Genomic DNA, 24139 nt, shown 5'->3' on the forward strand with positions numbered 1-24139 from the left:
TAAAATAGGTCTGCAATATACAAAATTAGGTAATGACATGAACCTTAAAATTCAAAGAATTTAGAATAAATACTTTAAATTGAGGTTTACCTTTAAAAAGGTTCTTTAGAACTTTAGCTGACCATAAATCCCTAATGATATCTTTAATAATCTTGTGGCCTTCTCTGCGGCTTCGCTTACGGATCAAATGGCCCTTTTCTTTGCCACCCCTGTAATGCCCAAACGACTGAGGATTGAGGCAAAGTGAATTCCCTGCAAAGCCTCTACATCCTGTTTTTTTTCTTGCAATTTGATAATATTAGTTTTATTCTTGGAACTTCCGAACACACTGCATAGTCATAATTGCGTTAGTAAATATGTGTGTGTAGGTTCACTACTGTGCGCACATATGGAGAGGTTAACATATTTTGATTATTAAACATCAAACTTTGGCCTGGTCCCTTCATTATCACATTCGATAAATCTCATTGATTAACATTGATTATCTGCGACTGTTACGTATTTTTACATCTTTATTTTTGATACAAAACTCAATTTTCGATAATTATTAACTTCATTTCGACAACTTTAAAGGTGGGTCTCTCAATATCTGATTCCTGTTTTTCAAATAGTCATACATCAGCAGCATATCGTCATTTCCTAACATAAAGCTTGTTTGTTTAAGATGATGTATAAATTTAAATTTCCAAAACAGAAAGATAATATCTGTCATACATGGAATCTGAGTTCTGACCCCCACATGAAAAATAAAAAAAATATTAAAAAGAATAGTAAATAAAATAAATAAACAACAAATAAATAATAATAACACTAATAACAATAAAAATAATAATATCAAAAAATACAATATTATATTGCAAAAAGGCATATTACACTTCTTTTGTCCAGGCTGAGTCCAACAGTCAAGCTTTTAGTCTTTGAAACTTAGCGGTTTCTAGATAATCAAAGAAAGGGTCTCAGGTCCGATAAAATAAAAAAAAAAGGTTGTTCTTTATAGCTGTGGAGAAAGCCTCAAGTGGAATTATGCTGCATACTGCAAGCAAGCATTGACTTAAACTGGATGGTTCGTCATTGATCCACTTTACAAGGATACATTTCCGAGCAAAGTAAACCAAAATATGTAGTATATCTCTGTTCGGAAAATGATAAGTTAAATCATCGAGCCCTAGTAAGCAAGTCTTTGCTCCCAGTCGAAATGTACATTTAAGGATGCTGTCGAGTGCAGTCTAATCAAATCCCAAAACTGCTGTACATAAGGACATCTCCACATACAATGAAAGAAGGTTCCAATGTCTAATTTACATTTCACACACAGCTCAGACAGACCTGAATTCATTTTATGTCTAACCTCAAGTGTAATAAACAGTCTATGTAAAATTTTAATTTGTCTTTCCCAAGTAGAATTTGAGGCTAACACACCAAGATGGTTGCTACTTAGATCTAACCAATAATCATTGTCAATTACACTACCCAGACCAGCTTCCCATTTACACTTAAGTGAGTCAAGGTTCTCAGTTTTATTATTATATCCGTGTGTTACATTTGACCTGCTTCTCAGTGGCAAGTAATGATTCAACTGGGGAAATACCAAATCCTCCTGATTATCTCTATATTTTGTCAAAATAAAGTTTCGAGCCTGTAAAAAACACACCTTTTAAACTTGACAAAAACTCTTGACAACCTTTACTGGCTGCTGTGTTTTAATATGGTGTAAAGATTATTATGCGTTATTGAAACATCAAGGAGGACGCAGCAAAGAAAAGTCGCTTATAAATTAAGACTTTATTATTTTTTGCAACACCTTTACATTTAGAAACATAAAAGGGCGATCATAAGCAAAAAGACCCCAGCCTATAAGACTATACGTTTTCTTTCCCTCATTTATTTGTTTGGTGCATGAACTCATGTGTGATCGGAAAACTAGTGTAATGACTGCATGCCATCTTTACCAGACTCGGGCAAAGTCCACCTCCTCTTTCACTCTGCCCCGAAGCCCTAGCTGGCTCTCTTTGGCCCAAGATATTTGGTGGGCTAAAAAAGGCTGGCCGCTGGCCCTGAGAAAGCCCCGCTTTGGCCCGAACAGGCCTTGGAAGTGACAGTGGAAACGCTCGCTTTAGATGCGACAGTGGAAACGCGGCTGATGCTCACCTGTGATTGACTGAAGAACATTATGAGGTGTGCAATTACTTTCAGTGAATCACACAGCTATATAGTTGTCCCAGGCATATAATGACTGCATTACATTTCCATATCACTACGCTGAATGATCGATATTTCAAAGCCTGCAACACTCAACAATTTACTCAAAAAAAAAAAAAAAACCTAAAGCCTTGGCAGAAGATGTGTAAGAAGCAGGAACTACACACAGGAGCTGCTTAAGGACAAAACCTGACCTGAAATACAACATCTGAACCATGTCTTTAGGTGTAGTCACCATAGTATAAGCAGAATAATTGACTCTTGTGTGTTTGATTGTTGAAAAATAATTAATAATGCACAACTTGAGTTATAACAGCCAATCAGACCTAATATGCTGGTCTACAGAGTGGGAAATGTGCCCATTGATGAAACCATTGGTTAAATTCCTTAATTGATAAGTTGCAACCAAGAGACTCCTGCCAGTGGCAGAAACAGAGAAACTGTAGTGCTGCAAGACTTATTTAACCAAAGTCTCTTGGTTGCAACTTATCAATTAAGGAATTTAACCAATGGTTTCATTAATCATCATTAATATATAATCCGTAACAAACCCATTCTACAAACTCAAGATCTTTCTTTTGAAACCTTACACAAGAAGAATGTGCAAATGTGGTTTTGATCGAAGCAGATTTCAACTAGTCTACATCTGGTTGTCACCTTTTTTTCACCCCTGTTGAGTTTGCACTCCTGTACAAAAAAAAAGGAGAGAGAACTTCCATCACCCTAAGTCCACATCAGCTCAATGCATTTCTCCTGCTGCAGCAATAGAGCAACTCTATTTACTGAAGCTACAAAATCCATGAGAATCAACACTGCAAGCTTTCCAGTCAGCTGAGGAGTCAAAGTACATAAAGATATACCGCTCGCTAGTGAGAGCGAGACTCGACGACTAATGTGGGGGTCCAGCAGCCGGCCAACCCCATGAACAGAGCCAAAGTTGCCAAGCAAGGAGAGGATATTGAGAAGTTTTTGCTTCCTGCATAACCTGATCAATGAAACCGGTTGCACTGTTTGCCGGTGGGGATGGCCTTCAGATTATGACTTTCTGTCTCTGTCCCCATTAAGATCCCCATGCTTGAATTCCACTCATCAATTCTAGGCCCGGAGGCAATGATGAGATCACCCTGATTATCATTATCTCAAGAGTGCTGTCCCTGATAGACAGCCAAATGTACATCACGACTAACCACCTTCGAGCTCCTGATTCTGTGTTGCTTGCCTCCTTTTTTAAAAGTTGTAATCTGTCCACAGGTCAATCTATACAGTTCAGTCACATGATCATGAAATCTCAGCATATTACAGCAGGGATGTGGACCACTGATTCTGTTGAACTGGTGTCCCTGCAGAGATTAGCTCCAACCCACAAACACAACTGAACATGCAACTCAAGGTCTTAGGTCAAGGGTGTCAAACTCAGTTCCTGAAGGGTTGAGTCCTGCAGAGTTTCATTCCAATCCAGCTTCAGCAGATGTGCTACAACTTTAATTATAGGGTAAACACAAAACAACAGTTTACATATGGAGCTCCTCCACGGGATTCGACAACAACACTCACAATTCTCCTGCGACTCTCAGCCCTGTTTACACTTGTCAACCCTACCAAGCCAACCAATCACAGAGCTTACGCTACGTGTTATAACAACATGTAGGTACATTTTTTTAAGAGGAGCGCGTCAGCCACGGCGAATGGGATCTGAATGTGTGAAGACTGCGCTGGATCATCCGTATGCACTTGATGCGGAAATATTACTGCGTCTTTCAGTGCAGGTTTCAAACAAGCCTAAAGGACTTTGCTTCGTTCAGGTGTGTTTTATTAAGATGAAACTAAACTGTGCAGAGCTGCAGTCCTTCAGGAACTGAGTTTGAATACTGTCTTCAGTATTCATGGATGTATTTGTTTTCAGTGTTAGAGCTGAACTCTCCAGGACAGCAGCCCTCTATTATCAACATTCCATACACTTATTCTACATGTAGTATAGGCAACTTTATTAATAATAATAATAATAATTTTTTTTTATATAGCACCTTTCCAGAGCTCAAGGACACTTTGCAAGGAATGCGACCAAAAAGATAAACATCATAACTTTTCAATCCAGATGGATGGGGCAACCATTACTGCATCCAAAATGGTTAAAAGCCTTGGAGTAACGATTGATGACCAACTAAACTTCTCTGACCACATCTCTAGAACTGCTCAATCATGCAGATTCGCACTCTACAACATCAGAAAGGTCCGACCCTTCTTATCTGATCATGCAGCTCAACTCCTTGTTCAAGCTCTTGTTCTCTCCAGACTCGACTATTGCAACTCTCTACTAGCCGGGCTCCCAGCTAACTCTATCAAACCTCTTTAGCTGCTTCAGAACGCAGCAGCACGAGTGGTCTTTAATGAAGCAAATGTCACTCCGCTACTCATCCATTTGCACTGGCTGCCAGTTGCTGCTTGCATCAAAATCAAAGCTCTGATGTTTGCTTAGAGAGCGACTTCTGGCTTTGCTCCTTATCTGCTCTCACTTCTGCAGATTTATGTGCCCTCCAGAAACTTGCGTTCTGTGAATGAACGTCGCCTCGTGGTTCCATCCCAAAGAGGGAAGAAATCACATTCCCGAACTCTCGCATTCAATCTGCCCAGTTGGTGGAATGAACTCCCTAACTGCATCAGAACGGCAGAGTCACTCGCTGTCTTCAAGAAACGACTGAAAACTCAACTATTTAGTCTACACTTCCCTTCGTAATCTGCAATTGCCTCTCTGACTCCTCCACTAACTACCACAAAAAAAAAAAATATATATATATATATATAAAAAAAAAAAAAAAAATATATATATATATATATATATATATATATATATATATATATATACATTATATATATATATATATAATATATATATATATATATATATATAATATATACATTAGTATATATATACTAATGTTTTACTAATTACTAATATTTTGCTTCTTACACTTTCTTTACATTTCTGAAACTTGCCTATAGCACTTACTCATTGTTGCTCTTATAGTAGTGTAAATTGCTTCTTTGTCCTCATTTGTAAGTCGCTTTGGATAAAAGCGTCTGCTAAATGACTAAATGTAAATGTAAATAAACAAAACACATGAAGTCAAATATAATAAACTGGAATTACACAAACAAGACCTAGGAGACAAATGAGCAGAGTGGAGGTGGATCAGATAAAGTCAGTTTGGCAGATCAGAAGCAAAGCATTCAGAAAATAAGTGAGTCTTAAGTAAGGATTTGAATTCAGAGATATTATTAGCAGAGCGGAGTGAGCGTGGGAGAGAGTTCCAGAGTTTGGGTGCAATAACATTAATTGATCTGCCCCCCATTAAAGAGAGGCGGTACCGAGGGACAGAGAGAAGGCCAGAGTCAGCGGAACGTAATGAACGAGCTGGGGTGTAGGGGACAACCATCTTGCAGTGATATGAGGGAACTAGGCTATTTAGGGATCTAAATGCAAGGAGGAGAATTTTGAATTTAATGTGATATTCAACTGGGAGCCAATGGAGGTCGTACAAGATTGGGGTTATGTGTGCATAACGTTTGGTCATGGAAGGCCATTTTTGTCTGGTAGTGTGTTACTTTGACACTGTGCGCTGAGAAAATACATATTATATACTATAAGGCTCTGTTCAGGCCGAGTATGAAGATGCATTTTCGTTAATCCTATAACAAGTGAACAATGCTAAGTGAAGTTTATTTATAAACAAATCGAGAGAATCACGTGCTTATGATTGTTCACAGCTGTTCCAACTTTAGCTAATGACTGATTATCCTATCAGACGATCCTTTACTCACCATAAATAACCAGACTTTTCTCATCTCAATATCTTCGTCTTGAAGAAACCCCCCCCCCACCCAACCCTACTTTCCCTCCTTTCAAGCGGGCGTCACGGTGGCCAGCGATTAGCGCTGTTGCCTCACAGCAAGAATGCCCCTGGTTTAATTCCTTTCCAAACCAGATGGCATTTCTGTGCGGAGTTTTCTCCCTGTGGTCGCGTGGGTTTTCCCCGGGTCCTCCGGTTTCCTCCCACAGTTCAAAAACAAGTACTCTAAACAATTAATCCAAATACTTTAGCTAAACTCTGAGTACACCTTTCAGCATCCAAATCTGACACTTAAATACAACAAGCAAGAGGGGGAGTCATCGAGATCTACCTGAGCTCAAACTCCCCTCTCGCCTTGCAACGGGAGGGAGCCCAGGGCTCGAGGATCTTATAAGCTCAGGGCTCTCTCCCGGGACAGCACGCCAAACTAGCTTTATTATCAATCATCAGCTAAGTGTGAACTCTTGAAATACAGGTTTCATCACTGGCTTGGTTGGATTGGGACTTGTGGAGCTGCCCTTTAATGGAGTTGCTGTTCAGTGTTTGAACTTTCAGCAGTGACATTTAAACCACACTCTGAAATCTGAAACTCTGAAATCTGGACTTTACTAGAAACTATGTCAAGCTGCTTTGACACAATCTACATTACATTGTGAAAAGTGCTGTATAAATAAACATGAATTGAATTGAATATACATACTACAACTGTTTATTTGTTAAATTAAACATAACACAAAAGGAGAACTACTCTCCTCGAGGCCTTAGAAGATGATAGAAAAAAAAAAACATCAATTATTCCTTTATTCATTCATTTTGTTTTCGGCTTAGTCCCTTTATTAATCAGGGGTCACCACAGTGGAATGAACCCCCAACTTATCTAGCATATGTTTTATGCAGCGGATGCCATTCCAGCTGCAACCCATACACTCAATCACACACATGCTGCTCCGGGGAAACCGGAGCACCTGGAGGAAACCCACACCAACACAGGGAGAAATGACCCAGCCGAGGCTCGAACCAGCGACCTTTTTGCTGTAAGGCGACAGCACTACCCACCAAGCCACCCACATATCCATTATCTATATTTTGATTATTTAACAAATAAAGTAACCTATTTCTAAAGCATTTTTATTTGTTCTGGTAGACAACTTTTAAAAGCTTTATATATATATATATATATATATATATATATATATATATATATATATATATATATATATATATATATATATATATATTTTTTTTTTTTTTTTTATAAATTCTGAAAGTTGTGCTGCATTTCCAAGTGTTAAAGAGTAAAATCCAACACCCACCCACAGTCCCATCATCATTATTACATCCCATGGTTGTATTTATCATTATTATTTATTATTATTGTTTATTTGTGTGTTTACTGCCCATTGGGAGTGGTTATGTTGTGTGTTTCTCTCTTACTTTCACTGTGTCTCTCTGCCTGCTCACTAGGTAGAGCTGATTGGGCCCAGGTGGTGCTCATCATTGGAGCGCGCTGCAGTAATGCGCGGCTACAAAAGAGCAATGTGTTTCAACCCATGGAGAGGTTCACTTCTCCCCTGCTCCAGACTTGTGGTTGTTGTGGTCATGTTTTGTGGGTATTGATCTTGTTGATTATAGAAAGAAGTTTAATAGGCTATTGAGTTCAATTTAACTTCTGTCTTTTGAGAAACTTGTTGTTTGTTTTGCATTGTGGAATTTTACAGGCAGTGTGTCTAATTTCTTGTGTGATTTATTTTATTTATTTTTTTGTGTGTGTGTGTGTGTGTGTGTGTGTGTGTGTGTGTGTGTGTGTGTGTGTGTGTGTGTGTGTGTGTGTGTGTGTGTGTGTGTGTGTGTGTGTGTGTGTGTGTGTGTGTGTGTGTGTGTGTGTGTGTGTGTGTGTGTGTGTGTGTGTGTGTGTGTGTGTGTGTGTGTGTGTGTGTGTGTGTGTGTGTGTGTGTGTGTGTGTGTGTGTGTGTGTGTGTGTGTGTGTGTGTGTGTGTGTGTGTGTGTGTGTGTGTGTGTGTTAAAAGGTAATTGTATTGTTTCTTTATCTGACTTTTTTGATCTACAAATTGAAGCTGTAGGGAGAGGGTGCCATTTTTGTACATGTTTGATTGTGTTTATTCATAGTATGGGAGTTGAGGAAAGCCTTTTGTTGTTTCTTTTCTTTTACCTGAAATTAGGTTATTTAGTATTCCACCTGAGCTAGATCTGTTTTGTTGTTTTGCTTAATCCTTTTCCTGAAGATTTGTGCTTCATTTATTGTTTATTGATTTGTGAACCAAATAATAAAATATTCAAGTTTTACTCATGTGGTTGTTTCACCTTTCTGAGGTAGGATTGAAGTGTTCCCTCAGTTTTTGTTTATTAAATGTTTACACAATTCCTTAATTTGGTCTTTTTCTCATTCTAAATTTTAATTTTCTTTGTTATTTTCCTTCCCCAACCCTAGACCAAAAAGGGGAAGGGAGGTAACAATCCTCATTATCAGAAAAATGATTGAAAGTGGAAAAAAGAAACATTTAAATGTCAGGTGTGAACGGTGCTGTGTCTCTTGTTCACTTGTGTTCAGATTGATGCAAACACATCTTTATGCCAGGTGTGAACAGGGCCTTGTGGTCCCTTCTATGCTAATGAAGCATTGCTGGGACTTTCCAAGCCCAGGACGAGTCCTCCTGGTGAGGCAGAGTTTCCACACCTTCAATACACATCTTTGGTATTTAACTTTTTGTCATGTTTGGTGTCACAGTTCTCAATAGAGACATTGGTGTATTGTATTGTACAATCAGTGAATACCAATGTACTTCTCCCCCTCTCTGTCCGCTCACTTTTGATTTTAGAATAGATCAGCTGGTTTGGGGAGTTTGTTTTTCCCTCCGGTCTGACAACACTTTACTCAGGCCCCGTTTACACTAGTGCGTTTTAGTTTTAAAACGGCGTTGTAGAATGAAAACGATCCGCGTCCACACTCGCGTTTTACCCAGTGTTTCTGAACAGCTCTCCGTCCACACCAAAACGCTGAAAACGCACATCACGTGACCACACAGACACTCTCGGGCAAGCGCTCCAGCATTTCTACCCAGATGAGAGCTCTGATTGTCGGACTGCTCATCAAGTATCTCCCGCTGGATCTAATCTCACTATATTTGCTAAATGTGATATTTCATTCATGTTGTTGTCTTTATCTAACGACATAGGCCAATTCCCTGACTTTGGTCATTGGAATCTATTAAGTTACTTGTTCACGGGTAACATGTTTTGGTTAAGCGCAAAGATAAGTTAATGATTAATCCAGGTACATTGACTGATCGCTTGCCTTTATTTCCTACAATGTATAAACTTATTGTATGTTATACTTTTATAATTATCGATTATTAAAACTGATATTCAGCAAAAGAGAGGGTGCGTTTCGTATTTTCACTGAAATTGAAAGGAGGCAGTTGTTATCGGCTCCGTTTTGTTATAAATATCCACACAGTGAAGATGACGCTCATATATGCAATACGGCGCCTCAACATTTCTGCTGTCTGTTAAGTTGCTAATATTAAAAAGAAAATGGGCAGTTCCTTAAATCATGTTTACATTTTTATTGTTGAGAAAGTGAAACAACGTAGCCAAGGTGATGTGAATGAAGTTATAAAGTACACTGTTCCCTTTGAAGATTTACCCGTGTCCTCGGTATGTTTTCCATATCAAACTGAAGAGGGGGAGACTGCAGCCTTGATCAAACTTGCGAAGTCTTAACTTACAAGAAGAGGATGCGAGACTGAACTGTGTGTGGGCTACTTAATATTGAGGAAAAGCCCCAATCAGATAGGCGAACGTTTGCAGCCCCGCCTCCGTTTTCAGATGTCTCCGTCTTTCCCCATCCACACTGAGACGGAGCAGCAGCGTTTTAGAATGAAAACGGCCTCTCCAGCGTTTTCAAAACGCTCCGTTTTCGGCGCTCGAGAACTCCGGCGTAGTGTGGGCGGATGGCGTAACCGTAGCAAAACTTATGCGTTTTCAAACTAAAACGCACTAGTGTAAACGGGGCCTCAGGGTGTTGAAAAGGCGATCAGGAAGGCAATATATAATAAAGGCAGTTTCACCATGTTTTCAACATAGCAGTGCACGTGTTATGGTTTCTTTGTACACTTAATATTATTTCCTTTATTTTTTCCAGTAAGATCCCATTGAGATTAAGAGAAGTCTCATCTTCCAGGGAGTTCTATCCAAGATTCATGATAAGATTTGACATACAAAAAAGTGTGTGTGTGTGTATATATACAAGATACATGTTAGTATGTTTAAAGTATGTTATACTGTCTATTTAAACTTAATGATCAACTTTGGTTACTTCAGGACTGTGAGATTATTTATCATTATCAATGATGATAACAACTTTAATGGAGTCAGATTAATCATAAAAGAGTCTGATGAATAATTATTTTACACACCATCCCCTCCATGTCCTCTGATTGTTGGTTTAGAATAGCAGGATAAGCCTCCAGCTTTACAGTTCATTAGTATAATATGATACTCTTTTTCACTAAGCAAAGATTATTTAATCAAATCAGGTACTTTTAGGTAATAATTTGCAAATCAACAGAATTTATTTATAAGATGTGGGACTCTGTTTGGGTAGGGGGTGAAGACAGGGCTGAAAAAGCAGGTCAATCCCTTTCTGTCTCCTCCCTCTTCTGCTGTTATAAAGCTCCTGACCCTCTACTGATCTTGTGTTTGCCCTGAACTCAATCTGTCATCATGTTTTCGGCTCTCCTGAAGTTAGACCTGGCCTTTGCGGGCATGACTCTTATCCTAAGCTTGATTTTTATGTTTCTGCTTGAGATCTTCAGGATTCATTCATTCAAAAGTCGATTTCCACCTGGTCCATCACCTCTGCCTTTTGTAGGAAACCTGCCAGTCTTCTTGAAGAACCCAATGGAGTTCATAAGATCTGTAAGTCTTTGCTGTTTTCTCTCATTGTGAAGCTCTGCTGCAGTATTCTGAATAAAATGCATTGTTCTCCAAACAGTTGTCTCAATATGGAGAAATGACCACCATATATCTTGGAAGAAAGCCAACAATAATGCTCAATACAGTTCAGCTTGCTAAAGAAGTCCTGATTCAGGATGCTTTTGCTGGAAAACCATCTCTGCCTGTTCTAGACTGGGTATCTAATGGACTCGGTTAGTAACACTTTTTTTTATAATAAAGTTTCCAGTAAATGGTTTACATACATGGAGTTAAAGAACCATTTTTTGTATCCACAAAGAACCTTTCAGTGAATAGATCTGAATCATTTTCAAAAATCTAAATACCTTTTGCACACTTTAAAATAGAAGTCTGTAGAGTTGAGCAAAATGCAATCATATCACTATGCTAAAGATGTGCAGGTTTGAAGGTCTGTTTCTCCTTTTTAGGTATTGTGATGGTCACATTTAACCACTCCTGGAGGCAGCAGAGACGGTTTGCTCTGCACACGCTCAGAAACTTTGGTCTGGGGAGGAAATCAGTAGAAAGTCGTGTGTTAGAGGAAAGCCAATATCTGATTGCTGAATTGCTCAAAAAGAAAGGTTTGTTGATGTTTTTCGTTTGAGCACATGACATTGTGTGAGGCTCCAAACATGCTCATCTGTGCTTATAAATGTCAAATAAAATCCAAGAGAACTTTCTGAAACATTTGTGACAAGAAAATGTTGTAGAATATCGAAAGCTTCATGCTTATTTTTGCATTTTACAATACTTAATAAGAAATTCTCTTTGTAGGAAAATCAGTGAATCCCCAGCATGCCCTACAGAATGCTTTTTCCAATGTTATCTGCTCCATCGTGTTCGGCGATCGTTTCGATTACGATGACAAACGCTTTGAACATTTTCTGGAAATCCTGGGTAAAAGCATGATACTTACAGGATCAACAGCAGGACAGGTATGATCAAATTCCTAATTTATAGCTTTGTCTTTATTATGCAGTATATGCAGCTTATATATTCATCCTCATGTAGTGTTGTAACCTATTCATTATTTGCCAAGGCCAACCTACTGTATGTGAAAATACAGAATTTAAATACCAACACATCCCTACTAAAACATTATTAGGTGGTGAATAATGTGACCTGCACTCGCTTCATTGTCATATTTTGCATGGTATGAGTTAAATTAGTCTCTTTAGTTGAATTCTTTAACTTCTTTTCGTGATTAATTAAAACAGGGATTCCCAAACTTTTTTTATTCCGGGACTCACCTAGGCAAGTAATTTAATCTCAAGACCCACCATGATATTTTAATATGGAAAAATGGGTAAAAATAAATGTATCCATTCAAAGCAGTCAAAAATATAAGGTGTGTGGCTTTTTGGATTTTGCGATTTGATATGCACAAAATGAGGCTTGAAGTGCTTTTTGTGGGATGCTGGCTGATTTTGATCAATCAGCCTTTGATCAAGCCCCTTGATTATGATCAAGCCCCGTCTCATCGCAGTAAATGCCACTGCTAGTGTATAGTCATAAGAAACTAAATAGCTTTTTGATCGAAGCTGGGAAAAAGTCAGATAAATATGCCAATGCAATTAACGTTATAGCTGAATAGATCTAATATTTACACATTCGCTAGAGGAAGGACTGATGGGGGTAGTTTCATTACTATTACTTCCATAACATCTATGCCCTTCCATAACATTAGGTGAAGTTAAACCTAACAGATAGCACTATAGCTGTTTATTGATTGGCAATCTGTCAACGTTGGGATGTAAAAGATATGGGACAACACATAGCTTCAAATGATAGAATACATAGCAAACATTAGAAAATATTGACAATAAAATAAAAGGTTTAGCCTATTAAAACAATGGCCTATACAGAAATTAAATAAAGCTATAAAATATTTCATTTTTAATTGTATTTGCATATTGATTAAAGTAAGTTATTTAGTAAAGGGCAGCAAATGAATCTCTCATTGTGTTTTGTTTGATAACAGAGGTGTTCATGTAAGAATGCACAGATCTATAATGAAGCATTCGACTACTTTAGTAACTGTTTGTGCTCATTTCAAGAGTTCACACTTAGCTGATGATTAATTATAAAAGCTTGTTTGGCATGCTGTCCCGGGAGAGAGCCCTGAGCTCATGAGATCCTCGAGCCCAGGGCTCCCTCCCGTTGCAAGGCGGGAGGGGAGTTTGAGCTCAGGTAGATCTCGATAACTCCCCTGCTGTAGCAAGTGAATGCTCTTGAATTTAACTACGTACTAGAAGCATGTCTATGTTGACAATTTGGATTGTTCAATTGACTTAATTGCATGTTTTTAGGCGGTGGGAGGAAACTGGGGAACCCGGGGGGGAACCCACATGAGCATGGGGAGAAGTGCAAACTCCACACAGAAATGTCTGCTAGTTTGGTAAAGCCAGGAACCAGAGACATTCTTGCTGTGAGGCGACAGTGCTATGCACTGGGCCACCGTGTCACCCGTCTAAGAAGGAGGAGTAGGGGAGGAAGGGGGGACTCTTCAAAACGAAGATAGCAGTGGAACTAACCCTAGGGTATTTATAGTAGTTTAGGAGTCATCTGATTGGAGCGTAGTTAATTAGATAATGCGGATCCAGCCGCTAGCAATCATAAGCATGTGATCCTCTCGAAATTTGTTTATACATAAACTTCACTCAAGAGAAAATTAGTAGTGTTTAAAATAAAACATGCAGGACGGAGCAAAAAAAAAAAAAAAAGGAAAAAACGAAAAAAATAAGCACTTTTCCGACGGTCCCTTACTGAGAGCTCCGCTCTGTGCGAGCTCTCCCGGCCAAACGCAGATTGCGAGGGCTCAAACGGAGCAGTGCTCGTAATGTCGAGCGAAAAAAAAAAAAGAAAAAGACAGCTGTGAAACATAACCAGTTTTGTCTTTTTGTAGGAAACACACTTTAGATATTTTTAGGGTAAGACGTTTTTGAGTTATTGCCGTCAATTGTACTGGTTTTGATTCACCGCAATGTAAAAATAGCTCCAGTCAGCTAAGTGACGTTGCGTGACCCACCTTTGTTCACTGTGTGACCCACAGTTTGAAAACCCCTGAATTAAAACACAAAATGGAAGATGACATGAGTATCCTAACTGCAAGTTAAAACATTTACTTACACTGACAATATACCACAAATGTGTGGGGGGAAATCTAAACTTGGAATACAACAGGCCTGTTACCTCATAATGCTTTATCTGTCTTAGATTTTCAACTTCGCCCCCATTATCAAGCATTTCCCTGGTCCACACCAGAAGATCAAGAAGAACGCCGATGAGTTATCAGGTTTTTTTCAACATGAAGTTAAAGAACACAAAAAAACTCTGGATCCAGGCAGTCCACGAGACTACATCGATGCCTATCTGCTGGAGATGGAGAAAGTGAGATCATGAAAGAAGGCTTCTTCTTATATGTATTAATTTAATTGTAGTTACTGTAAACTGACAGCTTTGTTCTATCTGAAACAGCAAAAGTCCAACAAAGACTCCACTTTTCATGATGAAAACCTGATTGGTTCAACAACTGACCTGTTTGTGGCTGGATCTGACAGCACAGCGACCACTTTCAGATGGGGACTCCTCTTCTTAATACAAAACCCAGACGTACAAGGTACTAAAGCAAACCATAAACTGCAGACAAGATTCATTTTAATGACTGGATTCTGTCTAAGTTGTTACACTTAGCTAAAAATCTTACTTTAGGTTTCACCACAGTTGTCTGAACGTATTAGCTAAGGGATGTCATGATCATTTGTTTTAGCTTAGATGCTAATTTAGACCAGCGTCTAAGAGGACTGTTTCTTCTAGGTTAGAAGTACGTATTCAGAACATTCTCATTTAGGTTATCACAAAACCCTCCCTGTAACTTTATGGAAATTTAAATTTTTGGTTGCAGAAAAAGAGTCTACAGAGAATGTTATTCGGTTCACAATAAAACAAACATTAGGAGCACATTTGCACTTACAAAGTCCTAACTTTTTCCCCCTAAACATTTGTCTCACAACACAGAGAGATGCCATAAGGAGATTGTTCAGGTTCTGGGTTATGACCGCTTGCCCAGTATGGAAGACCGTGACAGACTACCGTACACACTCGCCACTGTTTACGAGATTCAGCGATGTGCGAACCTTGCACCTTTTGGGTTGATTCATGAAACAATTCAGCCCACAAAACTACAAGGATACGACCTTCCTCGGGTAATGAATGGAGCTTGAGTGAATGAAGCTATTTAATGAATAGTAAAAACCCACACCTCCTCTGGCTTTCTGCGTTTATATTGTACCTTTCAAAACGAAGCAATTCTCTTGACTCAACTCTGTTAAACTTTCCTCATACAGGGAACTACAATCATAGTAAACCTCACAGCAATTTTCAGCAATAAGGAAAACTGGAAGCATCCCGACACATTTAACCCAGAGAATTTCCTGGATGAGAGCGGACAATTCAGCAAGCATGAGTCTTTCATTCCATTTTCCCTGGGTGAGTCAGCGGTTTGTGAAAGTAATTTTAACAGATTTATTTATTAATCATTTTATTTTACAGATTTAAGTTACATTTACATGACAGTGGTGTAGTCAAAAATGAAAAACATTGTAAACAATGTAAGAGCCTACTCACACTATGCCATCCGTACCGTGCCCAGGCCCGTTTCCTGGATCGTTTGAGAAGTGTGAGCGCGGTTCACTTGGGCTTTGAAAGCGAGACGTGACTTTGAGGGACTGTTAAGACGCAAACCCCTCACTGCACGACAGCTGCGCGGCTTCAGCAGACCTCCTCATCCCTGCAGCACGAGAGCTTTATGATTGTTTATGAGCGCCAAAAGTGGCGGATCTGTTCGGAGAAATACTTGACTGCGTGTCATCGCATCCCTAAGGACTGTTTGGCGAAATACTTGACGGCATATCAATTGACTGAAACGATATAACTAGAGAAATCTCCACTGTGCTGCTGAGTGAGAGAGCGCTTCTCACTGAACAGCGCAGCAGCGATGACGTAAGCGTGCCGAAGCCTGTCTGTGGTGTGAGCGCGGGCCGTCGGGGGAGACGGGAGGGGGAACAAGCGGCTTTGGCCCGGTTCGAGGCAACTGTACCTAGTGTGAGTACGGCATAAGTGGCTATTAGCTAACTCACCATTCACCAGTTATCCCACGTGTAATCTAGGGCTGTGTCCGAAACCGCATACTTCTATACTTCATAGTACACTAAAATCAGTATGCAATCAGAGTAGTATGTCCGAATTCATACAATTTGACAATCAGTATGCGAGAAGTACCCGGATGACTTACTACTTCCAGCGTGACCATTACAAAATGGCGGCTATAGAATGTCCAAATTCCTAGGTGGAGCTACATGCGCAGCTGAATGCTATTGGTTTACAGAGACACGTCACCAGAGCTTACAAAAGCAGCAGCATAAAATAAAAGGATTTAGATTTTAAAAACACAGCCGAGACATTACATCGCAATAATATATACCCTGCTGAAAAATCCAGCTTCAACCAGCCTAGGCTGGTTGGCTGGTTTAAGCTGGTCGACCAAGCTGGTTTTAGAGGGGTTTTGGCCACTTCCAGGCTGGTTTCCAGCTATTTCCAGCCTGATCTTAGCTGGTCAGGCTGGGAGATGATCAGCTAAAACCAGCTTGACCAGCCTAGCCAAGCTGGGAGTCCAGCCAAAACCAGCTATATCCAGCTTAAACCAGGCTGGTCAAGCTGGTTTTAGCTGGATTTGGCTGGTCATTTTCCAGCCTGACCAGCTAAGACCAGGCTGGAAATGACTGGAAACCAGCCTGGAAATGGCCAAAACCCCTCTAAAACCAGGCTGGTCAACCAGCTAAAACCAGCCAACCAGCCTAGGCTGGTTTAAGCTGGATTTTACAGCAGGGACATATAATAACAAGTCATGGTCGACCCGAGCTCAAACAAACCTTGTCGTCGTCTTGATGAACAGCCACAAAGCCAAGAAGAAGAGCAGAGTCTGCCCTGTAGCCCATAGTTTAGGGGTTTTCAACCTACTAGGACACCCCCCCCCACCACCCCAACCACCCACATCTTGAGGAGGTGGCAAGGGGGAACAATCGAACTTGGGTACGGTCCACACAACCACCACCAGTGTGCAGCATCCACTTGGATGATCCGACTGCAGCCACAGGACAACGGCGCCAGTGCGCTCATCACACACCAGCTATTAGTGGAGTGGAGGGACAGTGATAGAGCCAATTCGGTGGAACGGGATGAATGGGAGGCCATGATCGTAAGGGCCGATAGAGGGACTTTGGCCAGGACACTAGGGTTACACCCCTGCTCTTTCACGAGAAGTGCCATGGGATTTTTAATGACCACAGAGAGTCAGGATCTCGGTTTAACGTCTCATATGAAAGACGGCGCCCACTGACAGTATGTCCCCTTCACTTTTACTGGGGCATTAGGACTTACACAGACCACAGGTTGAGCGCCCCTGCTGGCCTCACCAACACCACTTCCGACAGCAACCTAGTGTTCCCTAATGGCCTCCCATCCAGGTACTGACCAGGCTCAGGTCTGCTTAGCTTCAGTGAGTAGCCGGTCTTGGGCTGCAGGGTGATATGGCTGTGGCTTCTGTATTAGAGGAACAGTTTGTTAGGGCAATATAGCAGCACCCCTCCGCTCTTATCAAGGCAGCACCACCCGCATTTCAGCTGCCCAATCTCCCGATCTACAACTTACCGAGTGCGAGAATGGGCATCATTGTATCTGGGCTCTTGGTCAGTTTGTGGGTTGTTGAGGAGGGTTAACAGCCACTTCTTTAGGGTTAATAACCACGGTCTCCTTATATGCAGTTAAATAATTACGCCCCGCCACCTTGGAGCCTCCTCGCTGTCTCTCCTTCCAAATTTGGACCCAACTCAGCACAGAGCTCAAAGAGGATAGCTCTTGGAAATTTGAAACGGATAATAACCCAGTCATCATCATGGACCAGACAATCACTATGATCCCTAAAAAATGCTTTCCCTTCGCATTCGACCATTGACAATGTCCTCTAATAAGGCCAACACTCCAACTGCCATAGACTAAGGGTTGTATACATTTGCAAATGCTTTTATATGTTCTAAATCACACAATTGGTCCAAAAAATTGTGTCAGTTTACTCGTTTTATCAATTATAAATGAATAGCTATGTTTTTTCACTTGTGTTGGTGCGATACTTTGTAGTGTGCAATTTAACATAATTGCCTCTAGAAGTTGCCAATGGAAATAAAACAAACACACACAAGAAATACACGTGTGGCAGACATGAAGTTGGCATGGACCAACGCACATTCTCACGTTAATTTCATCGTTAGTAAATCTAAACGTAAGCATATAACCTGGCGTACGCAAAGTTTTTATGTGTACACAACATTGATACATGAGTTCAATAATCTAATCCAAGACATAGAATACATAGACATGCATTAGACACTAGTGCAGGGGTGGGCAAACTCGGTCCTGGAGGGCCAGTGTCCTGCACAGTTTAGCTCCTACTCTAATCAAACATATACCTGCTTATAGATTCTAGGGTCCCACTTTATATTAAGTGTCCTTAACTACTATGTAGTTGCATCAAAAAATAAATACAATGTACTTACTGTGTTCATAATGTATTTGAGAACACGTGGTGCTCTTGAGTTGGGATAGAGGTTGGGTTATGGACAGGTTTGGTGGTATGGGTAGGTTTAAGGGTGGGTTAAGGTGTAGGGAATGGTCAGCAGTGTATTTACAAATGTAATTACAGAAGTTAATTACAGATGTAATTACATACAGGTATTTAATCAAGCATAAGTACACAGTAAATACATGTATTTACACAATAAGTACATTGTAACAAACTATTAATTCCTGTGCAAGTACATATTAGTTAAGGCCACTTAATATAAAGTGGGACCGATTCTAGTGATCTTGAGGACACTGATTAGCTTGTTCAGGTGTGTTTTACTAGTGTTGGAACAAAACTCTGCAGGGACACCGGCCCTTGAGGATCAAGTTTGCCCACCCCTGCACAAGTGTCTATTTGGAATTTGCAGTGTGCACTGTATTTTGTTTGTTGTAATGTGGGTGAAGTAAATCTACACTTTGCTGAATTAGCTTGAGTAGCATCAGCACTACTATGAACTCTGCCATTGCTGTTTTTGTTCATGCTTGCCTTTAGACTCGATATGTGCTGCACGTCTACATACCCAACACAAACTATGTATGCGCATGATATCACCATTTTGGGCTGAAAACTTATAAATAGCCCCTCGAGCACAAGCAAAAGTTGCTGGATTAATTTGTGTGTTTGCTCATCAGGGGTGAGGGTCTGTCTGGGTGAGACACTGGCAAGGACGGAGCTCTTCTTGTTCATCACGGCTCTCCTACAGAGGATTCGTTTCTCCTTGCCACCTGATGCAAAGCCCATGGACATGGATGGAATCTTGAGTGTGTTGCGCTATCCTCAAAATTTTAGCTTCATCTGCTGCAGTAGAGACACCAAAGAATGACCCGAAACATATCACGTCATCACATATAAAGGAAAAACAATGACAGCACAGCCGTTGAGACACCCAAGAGCACTTTGGCTCATCTATATCATTCTGATAATAAAGGTCACATGGTCAAGGAAATGATTCGTCCTTTTCTCATATTAATTAAAGTAGAATTAATATTATCATGTTGTTTTTTCACTTCGTTTATTTTGTATCTAATTCAGTCGTAACCGTTGCAAAATATTGTTATTAAACCTTTTCATTTGAGGTGTTCTGTGGATTGTCTTTGACTTTGACTATCAATGGCCGATTACTATTATTGTCATTATTAACTATTATTGTCTTTGACTTATTAATGGCCGATGAACGCAAGGAAAGGAATATCTCTAAAGGAGCTTCTGCTAAACATTTACAATCATCTAAAAGTGTCTGTTGATAAAATGTGTCTATTTTGATCATCATTCTTTTCCAATTAATTCAGTTTAAATGGATAGTTCACTCAAAAAATGAAAAATATTTGGACCATTTTATGCTGAGGAAGTAGAAGCCACTGTCGGCCTTTTTTCTTATATCAGCAGACATCCCAAGTCTCCCGGACGTTCCGGGAGTCTCCCGCAAATGCATAGACTCTCAAATGCCAGCAAATGAATGATAATCTCCAGGAAATCGCGCGTCTCCCGCCCGGTCTTTAAATATGTCGCACGTGCCTCTCCATCGCATCTCTCCCAGCTCTTCAGGTATGTTGCGCGCACCTCACTCCCACCACTCTTAAGGCTGATATATACTTCTGCATCAAGCGCATGCATATGCTACGCCGCAGCCTACGCATTGATGCATAGCCCTGCGCCATCAGTGTCGCTGATGCACACCTCTCAAAAAATTGAACTACATGTTGCAACGATGTGTAGCACATATTGGTAGCGCTGACGAGTCTGGGCAGGACAGAGAGCCGCATGAGCCTGATGGAGCGATTGTTTACAAGTGTGAAGTGGCATGAAGGAGCTCCAGATGGAAAGTTTTGTTTTGTGTTTTACCTCATGGTTAAAGTTATTGCCTCAAAATGAGCAAGTTTGAGCCACTTGTGCCACAAAAAAAAACAAAACACCAGCGAAGAAACTCGACACAGAGGAACATTAACACCTCACAGCTATAAATGCACAGCTACGCATGTTGCATGCGCCGTGGGTCACGCCGATCACTTGATGCAGAAGTATAAAGCAGGCTTTAAGGTATGTCGTGCGCAGCTCACCATCACCACCACCCCTACCCAACACCCCCCCACAAGGAGGAGCTAAACGTGCAGCTGAACGCTTTTGGTTTATAGAGATACGTCATTCGCTTAAGCAACAAGCCAGAATGAAAACAAAAGAACCGCCATGTTTAAAATATTGAACTATTGAGCTCATTGATAAACCAACGGCTGGAGAGGCTGATTGAATCTGATAATGTTTGATAATGTCCTGGTGAGGTAGAGTTCATACATAACTTTTTACGTTTCGTCATGTTTGGCATTAGTTTATGATCTCAACCTTGTAGTGGTGATGAACTCAATAAAGACATTGGTGTATTTTAATGTACAATCTATGTATCCCTGTCCAGCCATGGCTTGAGGACAATACTGTATGTTATGGCCATTTCCACTGTCATTAAGCGTACCGAACCAAACCGTACCGTACCACTTATTCGGCACCCTTTCGAAAGGGTCCCAAAAATGAGAAAGGGTACCAAAAGGTGGAGCTACACGCCCAGCTGAATGCTGATTGGTTACAGAGATACGTCACGAGCTCGTGGAGCTAGACAGAATGTAAACAAAGGATCCGCCATGTTCTAATACAGAGCTGAGAGATTACATGGATATAACGCTACTATATGCATAAAATAACCAGCCATGGATGACCCGGGCTCAAACAAACTGTGTCGACGTCTTGATCAACAGACACAATGCAAAGAAGAACAAAATCTGCCATGTCCAGTTGTTGCTTTACGAGCCCGTCTAAAAGTGCCAGTGGTTTTCGCTTTCTTCCGGGATATTATTAATAATAATAATTCCTTAAATTTATATAGCGCTTTTCTGGGCACTCAAAGCGCTTTACACACAATGGGGGGATCTCCTCATCAACCACCAGTGTGCAGCACCCACCTGGATGATGCGACGGCAGCCATTTTGTGCCAGACCGCACACCACACACCAGCTGATTGGTGGAGAGGAGACAGCAATGAAGCCAATTGGAATATGGGGATGGTTAGGAGACCATGATCGACAAAGGCCAGTGGGCAGATTTGACCAGGATGCCGGGGTTAAACCCCTACTCTTTTCGAAGGACATCCTGGGATTTTTAATAACCACAGAGAGTCGGGACCTCGGTTTAACGTCTCATCCGAAAGACGGCGCTCACTGAGCAGTATAGCGTCCCCATCACTATACTGGGGCATTAGAACCCACACAGACCGCAGGTTGGGCGCCCCCTGCAGGCCTCACTAACACCACTTCCGGCAGCAACCTAGCTTTCCCATGTGGTCTCCCATCCTGGTACTGACCGGGCGCAGCCCTGCTTAGCTTCAGTGGGCGACCATGTGAGAGTTGCAGAGAGCTAGCTGCCGGCAAACTGCCATGATTATCTTCACCTTTTGGACTATTATGAACTGGGAATGACAAAATGACTTTCAAACAGAGTTTGCATGTGCTTCTGAAGATTACAGACACATATGACAGGTTTGCGCTGACTGTGGGCTATATTGCGTGTTTTTGAACTCAAATAAGTACTAAATGTATGATGTTTGTAGTTTTTCTGTAATTAATAATATATCGGAGACCGTAAGGGGCTGTATGTGTTCATATATGTTGCATTTATGTATTTACTTTATATAGTTACAGACGTTTAAAGTAACTGTTAGCCTATTTTGCACTGTCATTGATCTGCAGTTATAATCAACTCCTGTTCATAGAAAAGTTAGTAATAAACATTTATAAACAAGTATTTATGTGTATAAAGCATCTGTTTTGTGAGAAGTGCTGCTCATTATGATGTGAAAGACCTGTACAGCCTTACTGTAGACATTTATTCGAGCGAGCATGACGTCGACTTAAACTTTGTCATACACCACACCCACCAAAAAGGATACCCTTTGTGGTGGAAACGCAAGCCTGATAAAGGTGACCCGTACCATAATGTACCAGTCATTGTAAACGAGCTATTAATGTTCTTCTTCCCCTCTTTATCTCATCACCTTTTCATAAGGGTTCAGCTGATTCCAGGGCTTGCTCAAGCTGTAAGAAGAGAAAGCAATCAGGAAGAACCGTGTCATAGTCTTCTGTTAGGTTTCTCTATGTACTGTTTTCATTATATTATTTCCCTTATTTGTCCTGAGAGGTCCTGTTGAGATCAACAGAAGTTTCATTCTACTGTCTGTTTATTTCAACATGTAACTTAATGTCCAACTTTGCCTGCTTCAGGGGCGGACTGGCACAAAAATATCAGCCCTGGCACTGTAGCCACACCAGCCCACATTACCACACCCACTGACACTCATATTCACTACTTATATTGGCGTACAGATGGTGAAATAATATAAGCAGTAGCAAATGTAATAGATATTTCAACATTTTTAACCCATTTATAAGAAATTTATACATACATTCATTCATTCATTTCGGCTTAGTCCCTTTATTAATCTGCGGCTGCCACAGTGAAATAAACTGCCAACTTATCCAGCATATGTTTTGGGAAACACCCATACACAAACATTCAAATACGTCCACTACGGACAATTTAGCCTACAAGATTCACCTAAAGCACGTCTTTGAAAACTCCACACAGAAACGCCAACTTAACCAGCTGTGCCTCAAACCAGCGACCTGCTGTGAGGCAACATTGCTACCCACTGCACATAACTTTAACCCAGAGAATTTCCTGGATGAGAACGGACACTTCCGCAAGCCCGAGTCTTTCATTGCCTTTTCACTGGGTGAGTCAGCTGTTTGTCAAATTAATTTTAAACGATTTATTAATGAAATGTTCGTAATTTTCATTTATTTCAACAGATTTAAGTTACGTTTACATGACAATGGTTTAGTCAAAAATGGACAAAGGCTTCACCTTGAATTATCTACAATTTTCACATGTACACCACAACAAAACAATGTTTTAAAACATACTAGTGTTTGCCAGGCCAGTAGTCTGCATTGTCACCTTGTTAGTAAACAGTATCTGTAGGGAAGTGGTGATTAGCAAATAAAATCCCCATCATTCAACATTAAACAACTGAAACATTTTCAAAGGAGCATCTGATCAGAAACTACCATTATACCTCAGACCTCGCATGATCTGAGGAAAATACTCTAAAATGAACTCCACCATTGCAGCGCTTGTTTGTTCATGCCTACCTTTAAAATCTATTGCACATTTACATAATTAACATATACTATCATATGAACTATCATGTTTATATTATCACAGAGACTACGTTCACACTGCGAGGCTTAGTGCTCAAATCGGATTTTTTCTCAGATCTGATTTTTTTCTGCATGGCTGTTCACACTGCTCTTATAAATGTGGCCAATATCAGATTTGCAGTGTGAACAGATCATGGTCCTAAACTGACCCGCATGCACAAAAGTGAATCAAGGAGAGC

General features: G+C 40.5%; 1 protein-coding gene across 2 annotated transcripts; it reads left to right on the forward strand.

Moving 5' to 3' along the window:
• The first annotated feature begins 10762 nt into the window (after positions 1–10762).
• On the forward strand, positions 10763–19774 carry cyp2aa8 (cytochrome P450, family 2, subfamily AA, polypeptide 8). 2 transcript variants are annotated; one of them, XR_012398319.1, is made up of 9 exons: positions 10763–10985; positions 11062–11215; positions 11450–11602; positions 11796–11956; positions 14238–14411; positions 14499–14640; positions 15039–15226; positions 15368–16368; positions 16881–18479. XR_012398319.1 is itself a non-coding variant. In NM_001006080.2 (9 exon segments), coding segments are annotated over 9 exon segments (1500 nt in total). In that variant the 5' UTR covers positions 10765–10790; the 3' UTR covers positions 19523–19774.
• Positions 19775–24139: the final 4365 nt, after the last annotated feature.

This window comes from Danio rerio, chromosome 23 (assembly GCF_049306965.1).
Source record: "Danio rerio strain Tuebingen ecotype United States chromosome 23, GRCz12tu, whole genome shotgun sequence".
NCBI classification, from domain to species: domain Eukaryota; kingdom Metazoa; phylum Chordata; class Actinopteri; order Cypriniformes; family Danionidae; genus Danio; species Danio rerio.